Raw genomic sequence first — 17,044 nt, forward strand, 5'->3', positions numbered from 1 at the left:
TGTTTAACCTTTCCCCTGCTGGACTGCCTGTTGCAGAAAAGAGACTTTAAGTTATACACTTCAGGTTATAAATGTGCGTGCTCTCTTTAGATGAATCAGGGTGGTTAAACAAGCAGGGAAAGGCTTAGACTCAAAAGCTACGATGCTATTAAAAACACTCTTTTGAGGAATGAGTTAACTAAAGAGAAAGACTAAGCGAGTGAGCGAGAATGTAACAAAGAGAAGGCTCTATCACATATTGCACTGTTGCCTTGAACAGACATTCCACTTTAACAATTTTGGCAGCGCATTGAAAACCTATTAAACTGCACTGTTTTCTGTTGCCTAAGAAAGCCTTATAGAACTTTCTTGGGCAACAGAATGAGGTTGGAAGCAAAAAAACCTTTCTATGCAAAAGCTTTTATCGCAAGACCCCGCACCGCTAAGTGCACGAATGAAGTGAGGATTTATTATCCATGCATTTTCATGTGTGTATTCGAAAGAACGTATCTACATTTATCAGGTTGTTAATTGTAAACGTAATCCATGATCAATGGACACCGCTCTTAAACAAAGCAATTAAAATATACCATAGTCAGATCAAATATGTAACAGTGATGGATTGCTTTATTCCCATAACACGAGTTGGATGTTTAGCCCTCTATTGTCCAGTTTAGAAATCTTTTTGCTCCAGTTTTAAGGCAAGCAAGAATACAGAAGTGCATTTAATGTAAACAATTCAAATCAATGCATCACTTTCACTATCTTTCTGTGAGATCATTTTGTTACTGTAGTAAGGAGGAGCATGATGTAGTGATGCTCACAATGCTAAAATGCAATGTGCTATATAATATACTGCAATAGACCTTTTAAGGATAAAGGAATACCTAATGCTAATGTAATTTACTACATGGAAAAATACAATAGGTACTAGATATGTTACCTGACGTTTAAGGTCACACAATTGATTTAAAAAGAAAGAGTTGGAACAGAAAAACCATTTCACATTAAAAGCAAAAACGTGGGAACAATTCACAACCACTTACAGTATAATTTTCCAGAATGGTGTAGAGAGAGAATAAAATGTTTTTTATATTCCTTAACATCAAAGAATTATCTCATTTAAATATGCTGTTTTTTGCAAATTTGTTATTAATATGAACGCAACGTTTGTCATTCTAAGAGCACACTTTGAAATTTTGACAAAAAATTAGAATAAATCACAGGTCCAAATATAGGAAACAACATAACTTTCACCTCACACAACCTATTATACAAGTGTAGTAAGGCACCATATATTAAATATACACGTCTTTCTCCCACTCGCATGCATCTATGAGTCCCACACTCACAGTTTGTTATCTGTAATCCTTAGCGCTGTAGCCAGTGACTGAAGGACTACACCAGTGTACTACAGAAAGTGTCCTGTACATATTGACAGCTGATATTTAGAATTAATGATTAAGAAGAAGGGTACAATTCCTGCGAGTGTATTGTACATGTTAACAAGAGAACTCAAAGTTGGAATGTTTTAAAGATGGAATTGTTTTGTACAACACATCAGGGTTGTTAATAAAATCTGGCATTAAGACAATTTCAAACTACTAATAAATGCTGACATTTACGCATGAAACCCGAGCACTCGTTCCTAGTTTCTGGACCAGGAAGAGTCATGATCTCAAACGTTTTGTGGACTGTGTCTTGCATTCATCATCTTGCCAAGGCAGACTCAACACACATTTTACTTCCAGAAACCATTCAAGTCCAGAAAACGTAGAAGGAACAATGTTGCTGAATCAGCCCATCTTCTTAAAGAAGAGTAAACAGGTCAGTTCAGAAAACGCAACTGGAATGTAATCAGAACGATCATCATGTTAGGGCCAGTGATGTGCAAGCCTAATGTCTGCTCATCTGATTGTCTTCGGCTTAGTTTGTGTCTACTCCAGATCATCTATTCTTTGCTTGTTTCTCAGATCATCAATAGGTGAAATGCAATGCGCTCCTTACAGAAGTCTCAGGACGAAAAGCACAGCCCACAGCATTCCATGCAGATCTCAAGACAGTCTGCAGACTCGCAGCATGCGTCAATGATGCCGCAGTCCATGTCGCAGGGGAGGTCGCAGTCGCCGCATTCCTCGGAAGCGCAGCAGCAGCAGAAGCACGCTTCGTCTGATGCGCAGGAGCCGCACGTGGCACAGTCCAGCACAATGTTACACAGCGTGAGGAACTCGCAGAACAGACAGGCCAGGATGCAGTGGACGCAGCAATCTAAGTATAGGTCACAAAATAAATCTTCATGGATTTAATAAATACTGGTGGTATATCCGAATGATTTAAGCAATGATGTGACTGACTGAGTTACTACATTGTAAATTGTGCTAATATTGTAAATATTTGGAGCAATTAAATAATATTGTAAATGTAAATAAATAAAACGTAACTAATAAATGTAAATGTGTAAATAGCATTGTTGAATATAATGGGAGTAATCTAGTTTAGTTTTCTAGTGGAAACACGGAGTACGTTTCCAGATTTGGCACATGCACATGCACTGGCACCTGTCTCGCTCTTCTAACCCATGCTTAAGGTGTGACTCACCATCCTGGGCCTCTGTGGGGATCTGGGAGCTGTTGGATTTAGAGCTACCTTTGCTCCTCTTGCTGCTTTGGCTGTTGATGGAAGGGTTGGAATGCAGCTTCTTAGGGCATTTATGAGCCGACGATGAAGACGAGGATGAGGACGCAGCTCGTGAAAAGGTTCCGTTCTTAACTCCGTTGCTCTGAGGCTTGCTGCCGTACCTTAGCAGCGTCGCTGATCCAGCAGAGTTAGCTAGCGTGGGGTGGATGGGCGTAGACCGTGCCTGAGGTTGATCTGGAGAACAAGAGAAGGAGTAACAACAAAGGTGAATGGGGTTATAGCTGCTTAGGTTAGGTTTTCTACTGCTGTGTAATTATTCTCTTTGCACAGCCCGAGGACGTGCAAAAGAAAAACAACAGCTACATACTTGGCCGGTAAACTTAATTAGCATCTTGTTTCTTCTAATGGAACCAGCATTTTTCCTTCTACATCATCTTTCCAAAACAGGGCGGCAGGCAGATTCTTGTTTAAATATCTGAAGACTAAAAGATCCGTATAGAGGGTGAGGTTAAATGCTATGATTTTCTGGTACTGTAGCTCTTAATTCAAGATCTTCCCCTTAATCGTGCTCCAAGACCAAAAGTCTTTAAAAACCTAAATTTACGCGGCGAAAAATCAAACGGTGAATATGTTGCACATTTAAGGTATATCAGTCCTAGTCTTGCTGATTCAATCATAGCATGACACGAATCGACGAATGGACAATGTTCCTGTCAGGAAGAATGCACATGTTTACAATATCCACTTGATCCTTGAAAGCATGCATCTGTGTCTAGACTAAAATGATGTGGTTCACATTGGTTCATCTTCATCTGCCTCTTCTATAGTTTGTTTATTCTTAATATTTTTTTGTTTACGATAGCTTTCCCCAACCAGCTTCAAAGGACCAGGAAGAAACAGACCAAAATACACAGGCGAGAACGCAAATGAAGTAACACAAATTAATCAACAGAGATCAAAAGACCAGAGCGGATAAGCATATCATTGCACGCAAAAGACACAAATAAACAAACATTAAATCAATATTATACTTCAGTTCCCACAGAGATCAAATGACCAGACAACATAGAAAATAAGCAACAAAACTAAAGTTGCAGGAAACATTTGTGTGCCTGAAAATGGAGAAATAAATAGAAACTACAGAAGTCTAAGGTTCCGTTTCTACATTATAGCTAGAAGCTAACTGGCAGCTAATCCTGTCTATCTGACGTCTCAAAAGTCAATAACATTGAAGACTAATTATACAATTTGTTGCAGGCAAAAAGCCCTGATTAAACAAATACTCAATTACGTACTTGAATCTGGGCACAGAATAGTGGACGAATGTTTTAAATGGACCACGTTTCACACAGCCTGCCATTGAAAACAAAAGAACGCGCCCAGCGATATGGCACAGTGCAGCCAAATCAGGGTAAAGAAAACAGAGAGATGCATATCACCTAAGTTATGACTTAAACGTCAGTCTTTTTTGAGCTGGGTGTGAGGATGAGGCCGAACGTTTCAGCCAGGTTCAGACACAGTCTCCCTGTGAGTTTACAGCCTACAAATGTTCTAGTGTTCCTCCACAAACTGCCCGTTGAGTTGACTTTGGCAAGCCGTCCACAGCACTTCGTATATTTTACTCTCGAGCACCGCAGAAGACTAATTATTCTGGAAGAAAGAACAACTACGTGAAATGCAGACCTTCAGAGCCAAAGGAAATAAGCCCCTCAAACAGAGAGAGGCTAAATGGACCCTTCGCTTCAAATGTTTTGTTATATTTATTGGGGATGATGATAGTATTTAATCCCATCCTATTGCTGCACTAAAATTGTTTTGGCCTTAACGCATACATTCAGGTCATGTCAGAAACGACCAGACGGAATAATAAAGGAGAGTTCATAGAAAGAGGTTTGATGCCCATATGTAGAGGTATGTGGAGTCCAGGAAAAACATACACCTTATTCTATTCACAGAGCCTGACACGTAAGGCCTAAGACAAAAACAGACAACCAACATCTAAATTAGATAATGGCTGAATAGACACATGCCCACACAGTATGCTAGAAGAAATCTACTCTGGTTGGAATATAAAGGAAAATATATATTTTATATGAAATGCATTAAATGTCACAGTCTATAACAATAATAAAAGCCAGCCTTTTTCATAAAATGAAAGCGATTTCTACCATAAAGAAGGTAAACATCATCACTGAGTCCATATGTGCAGAATTACTGGGTGTTTATATTAAATACCACCCTCATTGTTTGCCAGGCTGTTATGTTTGCCAGTTCCAGTTCTAGTTTTAGGATCAGAAACAGTTACATTGAATTTACATCTGACATTTAAAGCTGTGATGTGGGAAGATTTTTGTGCGATTCTGTCACAGATCGGAGAGAGAGAGAGAAATCCTGAAACACTTCATTAACCAAATTACCACCAGCTGCTGCACAAAGTTCCAAAACTTACATTATGAATATGATCTTATGTGTTCTCTTACGATCACAATGTCTTTAAAACAGAATCCCATTGACTACATCAGTGCTTTGGTGGTGTGATACCACATGCATCCAGTAAGTGCTCTTTTCAATGCTAACATTCTGACTATTTTCACGAATGACAACAAATAAATTGCTAAAAAAATGTAGATTTCCAACATTAACATCATTTTCATTAAATCCAGGTACTGTTGTGTACAGAATCGAATTGATCAATCAGTGACCCTAAACTGAATTTATACCAGTAACATTAGTAATGTAAAGTAAAGCCGCAGGCTTTGACTGGAGTACAAAAACAACATACTTCATGAAGAAAAATCTTTACTTTCCTGTCTGAATTCTCATATGGCAACAATGATCGTCATGGATGTGCCCTGATATTTAATCTCTTAACCTCAAAGAAACCTCACATTCATAACCTTTTACATTCTAGAAGAAATAAATATATAAACCCCACTAAGAAAAATTATCCTCAAAACAACCTACAACCAACCAACACACACAAACAAACAATCAGATTGAATTCAACAGAATTCTGAACATTAAACAGAAAGCTTTAGTGAGAAGACAAAAACAAAACTAGCTATAAAATAACACACCGACAGCAAAAATGAACATTGATGGATGAATAAAATTAGACTCAGAACAGAAGTGCTTTTGCATTCTCTCAGTGACTCATCTCAGCAACACACACACATGCCAATTTCCAATATATACTCTTTCCTTTTTTCTTAGTTATATTCAAACCAGGTCTATTTCAGGGTCGAAGAGGTGGATTATTGTCACAACAGCACTGTATTGTACACCACAACTACACCATCAGCATTTCAAACTTTTTTTTACCTAAAAAGTGCACTCGCGGTTAAAGGGTGTAAACATATTTAAAGACCACTGGGCTTTTTTTTTTTTTGGAAAGTTGGTGGTGAGAAATTGAATCCACAATAACATGGGGCATATTTGTGTTATTCTGTGCTGCAGTTTTTGGATGAGGTATTTGACTCAAGGATGTTACTTTGTTTGTGCGTGAGTGTGTATGTGTGTATTTAGGCAGTAAACAGGCAGCGTCAGTCGGTCTCCTGGGCTTCTGCCAGAAAGGCAGAAATTTCTAGAGTAACCAAAACTTTCTCCGCTCAGAACCAGGGCAAACTGTGGCACACTACTGTAAGTACATGGCTTGTGTATGAGCATCCAACAGTTCATAAACATGTACATACACCTACAAACATTTGCTCAATAACATGGTTAAAGCATCTCCATAAATGGATACATAAACATTTATCAGTACACATGCTATTGTAGCCACAAAATTAGGCAGCATGTAGATTGGACTCATTGTTAGTCTGTGACTATATTCATATTAAAACAGACATACGAACATCAATTTGCTATCATCTAACATGTGTCCAAGCTCTTCATACACTAACAGCAGATGGTGACTGAAGCCTAACATCATGTTTTGCGTTCACGTTTTCAACATGGGGATACATAGGTGATAAAATATTGTGGGGTAAACTACAGTAGTACAGTGCATAAAAACTGTGGGTGTAAATGCTCAGTGATGAAATGAATCAGCATCAGGTTGCAGGTCAAAGCACATAAGCACTGAGTATATAGAGATGGCTTTAAAATGGACTAACTGGGAGGAGAGTGGAAACAGAGAAATATGCGTTCAAAGATGTTGTGCAAGTCCATCAGGCATCTATTGCCCTTGGCAACATGAGTGAAGCAGATCCAACCGTGATTACTCTTCTGAAACGCACTTAAAACCATCCATCTATATACAAAGTCACTTTAAAGCACATCAATCCAATTCAAGTCAATGCAGCTATACTGGGAACACCCCCAGGCAGTTATTTCGAGTCCTTCAGCCTCTATCTACCTAACTGGAGAAAGACCAAAAACTGTTACTCAAATAGCATTAAATAAAGACAAAACAATAGCCATTCAAACTTGTTCTGCAACAATATTCAGTGCTACGAATTCTCTTTTTATTGGATATGAATGGGCTGTCTCATGTGTGTGTCACATTCAGAAACAGCGTTCAGCATCTCTCCGTTTTCTCACTAAAACTCAGTTCAGGGCTAAAACGACAAGTGTAACTTTTCTGTTTCTCCAGGTTTCTAGAGTCACTCAGGGCCCCTACATCATCTGACCACAAGCTTATCTGGACCCCTGAGACCCCAAGACGTCATCTTAAATTCCCTGCATCGGGCCCCAGGCTTCCCGAAACACCTCATTTAAAGTCCCTGCTGCCCGAAACAGCCGTGAGTAACACTACCTTCTGTTTTAAACCCACAGGGCCACAGAAACCTGTTAGTCAGCAGCGTATTCTGCACAATACAAAATGAAAACACAAACAATAAATTCAAGAACTTTGACTGCACCGTTCTCTCTTCATCTACAGACAGCCCAAAAAGAAAAATATATAGCATCTTCACATCCAAAACACCACTGGTTGGAAATTCCCGTTCTAAACAAGGATGCTTCTTGTTTGTAACTATTATAATGTGGCAGAAGCTAAATAATATGGCTTTTTGAGAGGGAGGCAGTGCCAGATTTTACAGTGTGGTCTTAAAAAACAGCATTGCTTCACAAGAAACACAGTAGTCTTTAATCCCGCTCTGCCCCAGCTCATTTCAATGACAATCTCTTGCGATGAAGACTCTAATCAAAGAATTTTAAAAGCTGTAATTTAAGATAGCATTTTTTCTCTCTTCCTTTTTAGTTTATTTCCCTGATGGGGCCGCTCTACAGATTGATAATGGATGAGTGAGAAACTGGAATTGAGCTTAAGGTTGTGCTAAAACGAAACAATTCTCTATTAATGGCCAGAATGGGACTAAGAGATGAGATTTCATTCCTTTACATGATATGCAATGAGACTATTCTCCATCCAAATTCAATTCTTCTCAAGCTTTTCCTTCATCTCTTCACGAAAGATGTTTTTATAGACTATAAATCATACAGTAGTCATTATCTTTCAAGCTGGTGTTCGAAAACTCACAGGGAGTACCCAGTCTGAGCATCTAGATAACACAAACGATGGAAACAAATAATGTAAATAAATGAATGTATTGATGATCTGTGAGTTTGTGTGCACAAGAGATGACAAGTAGGGTAAAACCACTGCATCAATTTGATATATGATTTATATAGGCCTCTAAACCAAACACACCCACAAAACACAGGTCTAGATTATTGATGCACAAAATCTGCAAAAATTCTGTTTTAGGAGACAAAAAAACGTATTTAAATAAACAAGCACTTTTAGACATCAGCATGGACTTTGCTGGAGAACATGAAACTCAGCCTTCTTCTCACGCTCTCATTTCTCACATACTTAGAACACAGTTTCAGAGAAAAAAGGTGAATTTAACAGGCTTTTCCGCACTCTAAAGGAGCCTGTCAACAGCATTAAGTCTAGACACGCATGCAATATCCATGACATCATCATCATACTGACATCATCACCTTGAGCCAGAGCATGTGGGCCTGACAGATTCATACTTCTGTTTTCAACAAAGGCTCCTGTTTCTGCATCTCAGTACAAAATGAGACTTGCTACATCATTATTAAGAAACAGAAATTGTACAAAAAACAAGTAAACAAATGCTTTAAAAGGACAAATCAAAGAATTGCACACTCCTAGTAAAGCTGATGACGCAATAGACCGAAGCAGGCACATATCACGGGTCCATCTGCAAATAAAACCAGACATGATGAGTGAGAGGTAGGAGGACCTGTACATTTTGTCCGGTCTGTTATGCAATCGCAATGCTGCCACTTTTATGGGCATTTCAAAAAAACGTGCAGGGGAAGAAATGCAGGATGCATTTTTTATGTTTTCATCTAAGCGTTGGGTAACACTGGGTCTTTGTGGGGTCTTTAACGCGCTTATTCTCTGGCCAAGTGTTTACATAAATCTCCACTGCACCACGGATAGCACATTTTTGGGAACATTGACTGTTGTAGATAGAAATGGGTACATCATATCTCCTCACCAATGTACATATTTTGACCAAAGTGAGGTGTGACAGATTGTAACTAGCTAAGACTAACATGAGGTACACTTTCAGTATAACTCTTGCAAGCAGTCGACTCCCACTATACCCCAAAAGCCTTCCAGGGTACTTTGGCTAGCGTCTGAGCCCGATCACAATCCACACGCCTCTCGCTAAACTCTAACACACAGCCTATTAAATACATGCCATTTAATTCGCACGAACATAGTTCTTCTAAATTAACTGCTGCTAGACTGCGAAGCTCTGACTGCGAAGCTCTAACAGTGAGTGAGATCACATTACAAGCCTTGCAGCTCCCCAAAGATTCGAGTCATGGTACTTTCAACCACTGAAAACTATTTTGTTTTAAGGTGGTGCCTTGGGTTTCCTGCGAGATAAAGTCTGGATGGTTGTATATGCACATGTGCAATAAGGGTCCATAAAAGAGAAGAAATTTGTTGTCTCTCACACATCATAGCTCCATAGCTGTCTGTGGCCACCCCAGCAGAATTATTCCTGTAAATGGACAACCAGTGCATGACCTCACCTACCACACACACACGCACACACACACGTATGTTTTATTATCTCCGTGAGGACAGTCCATAGGCGTTATGAGTTGTATACTTACAAACTGTATATTTTATCCCCTACCCCAACCCCTAAACCTAAAGATCATAGAAAACGTTTTGCATTTTTAGATTTTTAAAAAATATTGTTCTGTACAATTTATAAGCTTTTTTGCTCATGGGGACCTCAATTTTGGTCCCCACAGTGACACGAGTCCCCATGTGTTGGTGTGCATTCAGGTTTAGGTCCCCACCGGGATATAAAACATGTCCACACACGCACGCACGCACGCACGCACGCACACACACGCACGCACACACACGCACACACACGCACACACACACACACACACACAGTCAGTGACTGTCCTAAATAAGTCAGCAGTCAGAAAATGCCAGCTACTCAATCCACCAGCCTGCATACAGCATACCCTCTTCTAAAGTGCTTCTAAGTGCTGCCTCAATAAAGCAATAAGCCCCAAGAAACGGTGGGTTACCGGGGTATTTTATAACGGCTTAGAACTTGGCTCAACCAATCAGAATCAAGGACCAGAACTGACCGACTGACTGAGTTTTTTATAAGTGATTGTGTTGTGGTGGTACATTTTACAAGTATTACCATGCTTTAGTTACAATATATACACTAAAATATGCAATATGCAGATGCACTACAGCTCCCCCTAGTGTCTTCTATAGAGATGTGCAATAATTGCGATGATCTGAAACCATCGCGATGAGGTCAAACAATCCCGATGAAACGATTATATAATAATCGTGACAGTCCTAACAGTACGTACTGAATTTGAATAAGTACCTACCTATCGGCCGTTAAAACAGTACGTTCTATATAGTATGAGTGGGAGTAGTATGAATACATTTCGGATATACTGCGTCCGCCATGTTTTATGTTCATGTGACCCGTATGCTCTTTGACCTATGATGTATTAACAACAACCTGAACGTGAGCATTGACGAAAACATAATTTAGTCACGAGAAATTCATTTATTGGCACTTATATTAAAAACGAAGGTCCGCCTTAAAGTTTTCCGCTATATTTATTTGATTTACTTTTGAAATTTGACCATTGCTCAGCTCCCTTGGCATCATGGGATAGAGAAGTGTCCATCCATTTCACACTCACGAATCTCGGCGGAAGTAGTAGGCCATCCGGGTATTTCTCGCCTACTGTTTTCTGCATACTGAGGTTTCGGACATACTATTCATGACTCATACTCATTTTCACCTGCTATATAGTACGGAAGTAGGCGATTTCGGACGCAGCCTGTGAGATTTTGGGATGTCCCAGAAGAAAGATGACAACCATGGCAATTTCTCTGGTTGTGGCTCCTAAACGCTGGTCCTACGTCGTACAGTGAGAGAGACTGAAAGACGGCCGTTGTCAGGATCTTGCGATCAAAGACAGCCTGCGATCATTTTCTGGCAGTGTCAGAAATGTAGCTTGATCGTACGACCTACGCCTACTGAGTAGCCAATAAAAATGCAACATGAAATGACATATTGATCAACACTTCATGTTGCTTTGTTTGTTTACAATTTGTGCACGCTGATGACGTTTCTAATTTGAGCCGTAGCCTAAGATTCAGGAAGTGTCATCATCGAACAGTGTACATGCATGTCGTTCCCAAGTTTATTAGATCCATGTCGAGCAGTGTGTGACCTGTATACTGTAATATATTTTATTATAAGATAAGGTCTTATATTATAAGATAAGGTCTGAAGCAGGCTTAAAACAAGAAAAATAACATATTAGGGCTGTAGCTAATGATTACTGTCTAAATCTGAATACTGACTTATCTGTTGATTATTTTAATATTAATTTTTATTAATATATTTTTATGCCAAGTGTGGACATGTTTAAAAGGACTAAAAGACTTTTTTATATTTTATTAGGCCTTTGGGATTTGACTGGGGCTGAATTTTATATGTTATTTTATTGTAATGTATGTGGATGTACTTTTGTGGATGTACAGCACCTTGGTCCATTATGATGGTTTTGAAAGTGCTTTATAAATAAAGCGTGACTTGACTTGACTAAATATAATTTGTGTTGCAGTTAGGATTTCAACTTTTGATTACAATGTTTTAAATAATGTTTTAAACCCCAATTATTGAGCTCTGCCCCTTTTTGCTAGTCTGGCATTAATGCAACACAGTTTAACACGTAACACAAACAAGTAACTGACTATTAAAAAGATAATTCTTACTCTAATATCTAATTATCTTAATCACATTCAAATCTTTTATGAAACATGTGCACACATGTGACTGTGATCTACTGAATTCTACAGTATATTATTGAACAAAATCACTTGGTAACCATAAATAACTCTGCTTCACGTTCAATGCCCATTCAGTGCCCAACAATGCCTATGTATTTTTACATAATTCACTGGTCATTTGTCGCTTGTGTAAATAAAAGCAGTCTTCCCTGTTATACACAGGTGGACATACGGTATCTACCACAATATATACAGTATATTTTTTACCGCTGCATGATAAATACAATCACACAAACACATGATTTATGTAAAGGCCACTGTTTAACATGAGGTAAAAGAAAAGTTGACTATAAAACCATGAAAAAGTCTATGAAACACTATCCCCAATATATGCCCTCGATAGCAGTAAGAAAGTTGGTTTTGGCTGCCAAAAACACAGCGCTATAACTCACCTGGCACTGTTGTCTGGGCAACATTACAATAATGGCATGCAGTGACCACCAAAAATATCACATCTCAGTTGTCAAAGGCAAATGGCAAGTGCTCCCTTTGGCCACATCATGCTGATGTTTAACACCTCTTAAACATCTTTCAGCTGACATGTCCCAGGAGACCCTCTGCCATTGTTCTGCCAAATTGAATCTACATCTGTGTCTTACAGGAATATATTTAAGGCTTCAACTAACCACACTAAGCTCTTTCTACTGCAATGTTACATGTATATCATTGAAATACAAATGCCGACAAATGGCTACAGATGACCATGCAATTTGTGTGTGTGTGCATAGTTATTTTAGGTTGTGCATGGGTGTGCTGTCCCACAGAGGACTGGTGCTGATGTGACTCAGTAACAGAACAAACTCACAATCAGCCCTTTAGTCAGAGGACTTAGTCACAGTCTACTGCAGACTTTTACACACCCAGTCTCTATCTACACATTTAGCTGACTCCTCGGGACCGGAAAACCCATCCTTCCCTAAATGAGCTTACCTCAGATGAAGCAACAACAACATCTACACAAGTAACAATATACAGTCATCACTGCTCAAGGTCTGAGGAATGGTTTAGTAATTATAACACTCACTCTTACATACAGAGATGAGACACTCATATGCATATGAGTTTAAATCCAGTTTGTCAACCTGTCTTAACAAACCCCAGGCTGGATTTGTTTGGTTTTATGAACTCTTACTTTGTATTTATTACACTAGCTCTGTGCAAAAGAGTATTATAGACATGGCGTATTTTTGTGTGAAAACCCCGGAAGCAAGTTAGCATTTTAGCACTTCCTGTTCCATCGCCCCAAAGTCTAAGGGTGTTTTGAATGGGCTTTTGGTAAATTGCCTAAAATAAGATCTGTGGTTAAAGTCCGGGTAAAGAGAATTCTGAGAATTGTTTCTAAACACATTACAGATGTTAGAAATGTATTGCTGAAACACATTACAAAGACTCGGAAGTATGTTGTACTAAATTGTGGAGTTAAACCGTTAAACTTTAAATTTTTTCACCAACTCTTTGTTCAGGATTTTTTTGGGCGGGGCTAAAACGGTGGATCGATGATGCAATGGAGCGTCTGAGCATGCATGGCCCCTCCCCTATCACTAGAGCGCCTAGCATCAGGCATCTGCTCAATCACGTTGCAAGCTCTCACGCACACGCTTTCTGGCTCTCTCACGCTCTCACTCTTCCCAACTAAACAAATCTCACGGCAGATTGCAAGCAAACGGTAACGCAGACGCGAATGGACGGAGGGGTATAACGTGAACGTTATGATTTGCGACGTGCTTCAGTGATTATCTATTGATGAATATCGCGCGCATTGAATTCAGGGTTGAGCGATGTGAGTGGGCGTGGCTTCAACACCTCAGAGTTTGAGAGCAGTTATTCCTGCTTATTTTTCCAAGATTTTAAAAACTTATTTTATTTGCTTGGATGTTTTTTTCTCCATTCAAATTTGGCTGGGTGGTTAATAACACATTTTTCTGTTGTGTGACAAACTCAGAACACATATTTTAATGTCACTTTACACAGACTTTAACAAAACTTCTATTACCCGGTTTCACAGACTAATATGAACGTTAGAGATGTCTTTACTGAGAATAAATTGCCCTGCCATATCTTTAAATATGTCAACACCTTTGTTTTGTCTCAAGATGCATACCAGTAATGTTTTTATCTAAGGCATATTATTAAAAGTGAATTAAAAAACCTAATTTAAAGGCGGGGGTCAGATTTCTCATAGCCGTTGTTGATGTTCAAATCACCAAAACAGACACACCCCTACCCCCATCTTTCGCTTTCGTCAGCGCTCGGCTAATGTCCATCCTGTGCACTGTGCACCTTACTGCTGATTGGCTACAAGGTTGTTTAGGTACTCGGCCCGACTTTGTCTAAACAAGCGTAATTCGGAAATCGGACACCCCTCCTTTAACTAAGGCATAGTCCTGGCTTAAGCTTAAGCTAAGTCTGTGAAACTGGGCCTAAATATTTTCACGTTTTAATCAATGACATAAAACACACCAGTTATAACCCGTTCATGACGTTTTAAAGCTTTGTTGTGTCTTAAAAATGGCGGTTGCTATCAAGTTGCTAAAAGCGACTACATCTTTTGGCGGGGACGTTAGACGTCATCACACATATAAATGCACAATAATGCAACAAATCTCTAAAAACATGGATGGGGATTCATTCACAGAGCAATTACTTACCAGGGAACATGTGTTTAATAAAGTTTGAAAAAGTTGTCGGAGGCTTGGTGGTGGTGACGTTGATATTGAGCGACCGTGGTGTAGACTGTTTATAGCCTCATGTTAGCTTTTTACTTCTGACGATTGTTTTTAGGCTTCAAATGTAACAAAAGACCTATTTCACAGCGTGACGTGTACAAACCGGAAGTAGGGTAAAAACTTGTCCGGTCAATGCTCTAGCTCCGTTCACTACACAGAACAGTTGCGGAGACCAGAAGAAGTTAGGCATGTAGCGCTCCCTTTATGCTGATTTGTCTAACATATATCAGACCTTGATAATAAATAAATCGCTCAAAAAACAATGTTTTTGTAATATTTGTTTTCCCTATTTTTACATCTCCCAGTAAACCATGAATAAATCGGACAACATATGCTACTTTTGGTAAATAAAATGAATGCCTGTGAGAAAACAAGCTGAATGAATGAATGAATGGCTATGGCAGCAGTGCGGCCGGAAAAAGTTTTCTCTTACTTCCGGTCTCTGTCGCCATTTTGTGAAATAGGCGTATTGTGTTCATTTGTAAAGATTATCTTGATAGACAAAACGTGTAAACATCATAAACCTTTGTTAATCACAGATCTTATTTTTTGCGATCTTCCGAAAGTCTATGGGAAAAATGCATAGGCTTTGAGTCTAGGGAACTAGTGCGACGCTAACTTCAAGGTTGCCCTACAAAAATATGTCATCTCTGAGGTACTTTATAGGACTCAAACACAGCAAGTAAAAACAAACTAAAGGGCTGCTGGGAAATGTAGTCTTACTGTGTTACTGGTTGTCATGCTTACATGTTATGCTTTTGCCAAGAGCACTGGTAAGGTCCAGCTGAGACAAACTGTTGTTGTTGTTGCTGCCATTCTCCACCTCTTTTGTTTTCTCCACGAGTGTGGTGTTCTGTGTTGTCTGCTCACTGGATTCGTCCCGTTCTGACGCCAGAAAAAAAACAAAGGAAAAAAGATAGTAAAAATCAATATAAGAAAACACAGTTTCATTTTCATATCTGTGATATTGTGCATGTGTTTGTGAACCTCTTGACTTTCAGTCTTTAACCCAGCACAGCACCGTTCAGAAGGATGTTTATGTTCACTATTTTCACTTTTCTACCAGCTCTTCACTTTGCATGTGCAACAGTTTACCATACGTTCACATGTGCGCATGCGCTTTCGACTGCGTTGTGCTCACGCATCCGTGAAGGAGCATTCATGCGGTCAGCAGCATGTGTTTGTGTGTGCGTGTTTTATAAGTTAGCACTGGAGCCAAGTGGTCTTATTATGTGGCCTGGTAATTATACAGGGCTGTCTGAGGAGGTTAGAGCAGCCTGACATCAAAGAAGGTCAGGACTGGGTCTTAGAGAGGAGCGCTGTGTTTAGCTGAGCTGGGTACAACTGAGTTCCCCTTCACGCTGGCCTCGGTCCCATACCTACCCAAATGGAAGCCAGCTGGGCTGTACTGGCTGTCTGATAAACACACAACATCTCTTGTGGAACATCAGTCCAGTGCTCTTAGTTTATTTGGCTTATTCTGTCCTGGTTTTATTTTTCTGAATCTTGGCAGACTCCAGTTGTGCGCTATGCCCTTTTTTGTTGGGCAATCTTGTGTTTCTACACTTCATACTTAGGGGGTGGACAGGAAGAGCGCTTTTTAAATAAATTATTTTAGTTAGATACGGAGAGAGAAAATGGGTCAAGAAAAATTAAACAAAAGGAAGAGGTTGAGTCACAGCAAAAAGGATCTTGACCTATCAGAATCAGATTTGCCGATGACAGAATGACAGAATCCATGCCTATTTATTTTCTCTGCAAGACTCCTTCACCTTTGAGCAGGCAAACATAGCTTGTAACCGAGATGACTCACAGGGGGCTTCCGCCCCATTTCCTCAAGCGAAACACCAACAACAGGCAAATTGTCAAAGCTTTAGCTCATAGCTCACAGAAACGCAGCAACTTTCTTTCTACCTCAGCACGGGTGAGAAATAAAAGCACAACACCTCTTCGTGCCACCAGTCGAAAAATGCCCTAACACTTTGCCTGCTTAGGCTGAAAGTATCCTGTGGTGCTGTGTAGACCCCGGGGCCTTATAGCCTACATTTGCCTGCAAGTAATGAAGGAGCTGGAATTGGAAGAGTCCACATCTGGAAGCAGCTGCTGACGGGAGGAGAAAAAATCACAATAACTGCAGTGAAAGTCACAATAATCAACCTCTAACCAAGGTCGAAAACATGTGGGTTTGAAAACCAAGTATTTCCTGAACACAGTTTTTAGACATATGTCTAACTTATCTGATGTCTTACTTCAAAATGTGAATATTATGATAGCACAAGTAAGATCATGTACATTCAGTCTGTCATTTTCACAAAATAAACCACGACAAGGTGATCAGGGTGGTCTGGTATTA

The 17,044-nt window shown here is 39.5% G+C and overlaps 1 protein-coding gene across 1 annotated transcript; it reads right to left on the reverse strand.

Annotated features, from left to right (window-relative positions):
• Positions 1 to 594: 594 nt before the first annotated feature.
• Positions 595 to 16,522, reverse strand: mdfi (MyoD family inhibitor). The gene is made up of 4 exons (XM_057327151.1): positions 16,505 to 16,522; positions 15,439 to 15,685; positions 2,578 to 2,850; positions 595 to 2,247 (listed from the first exon to the last, which is right to left on the reverse strand). The coding sequence occupies exons 1-4, from the start codon at positions 16,520 to 16,522 to the stop codon at positions 1,994 to 1,996; spliced, it is 792 nt and encodes a 263-aa protein (XP_057183134.1). The 3' UTR covers positions 595 to 1,993.
• Positions 16,523 to 17,044: the final 522 nt, after the last annotated feature.

Source organism: Triplophysa rosa, unplaced genomic scaffold (genome assembly GCF_024868665.1).
Source record: "Triplophysa rosa unplaced genomic scaffold, Trosa_1v2 scaffold17_ERROPOS2993530, whole genome shotgun sequence".
NCBI lineage: Eukaryota > Metazoa > Chordata > Actinopteri > Cypriniformes > Nemacheilidae > Triplophysa > Triplophysa rosa.

Coding starts and splice junctions, on each gene's coding strand:
- mdfi (XM_057327151.1), bottom strand. Junction 2,851..15,438: donor TCTTGGCAAAAGCATAACAT/GTAAGCATGACA, acceptor CTTGTTCTCCAG/ATCAACCTCAGGCACGGTCT. Junction 2,248..2,577: donor CCCCACAGAGGCCCAGGATG/GTGAGTCACACC, acceptor ACCTATACTTAG/ATTGCTGCGTCCACTGCATC.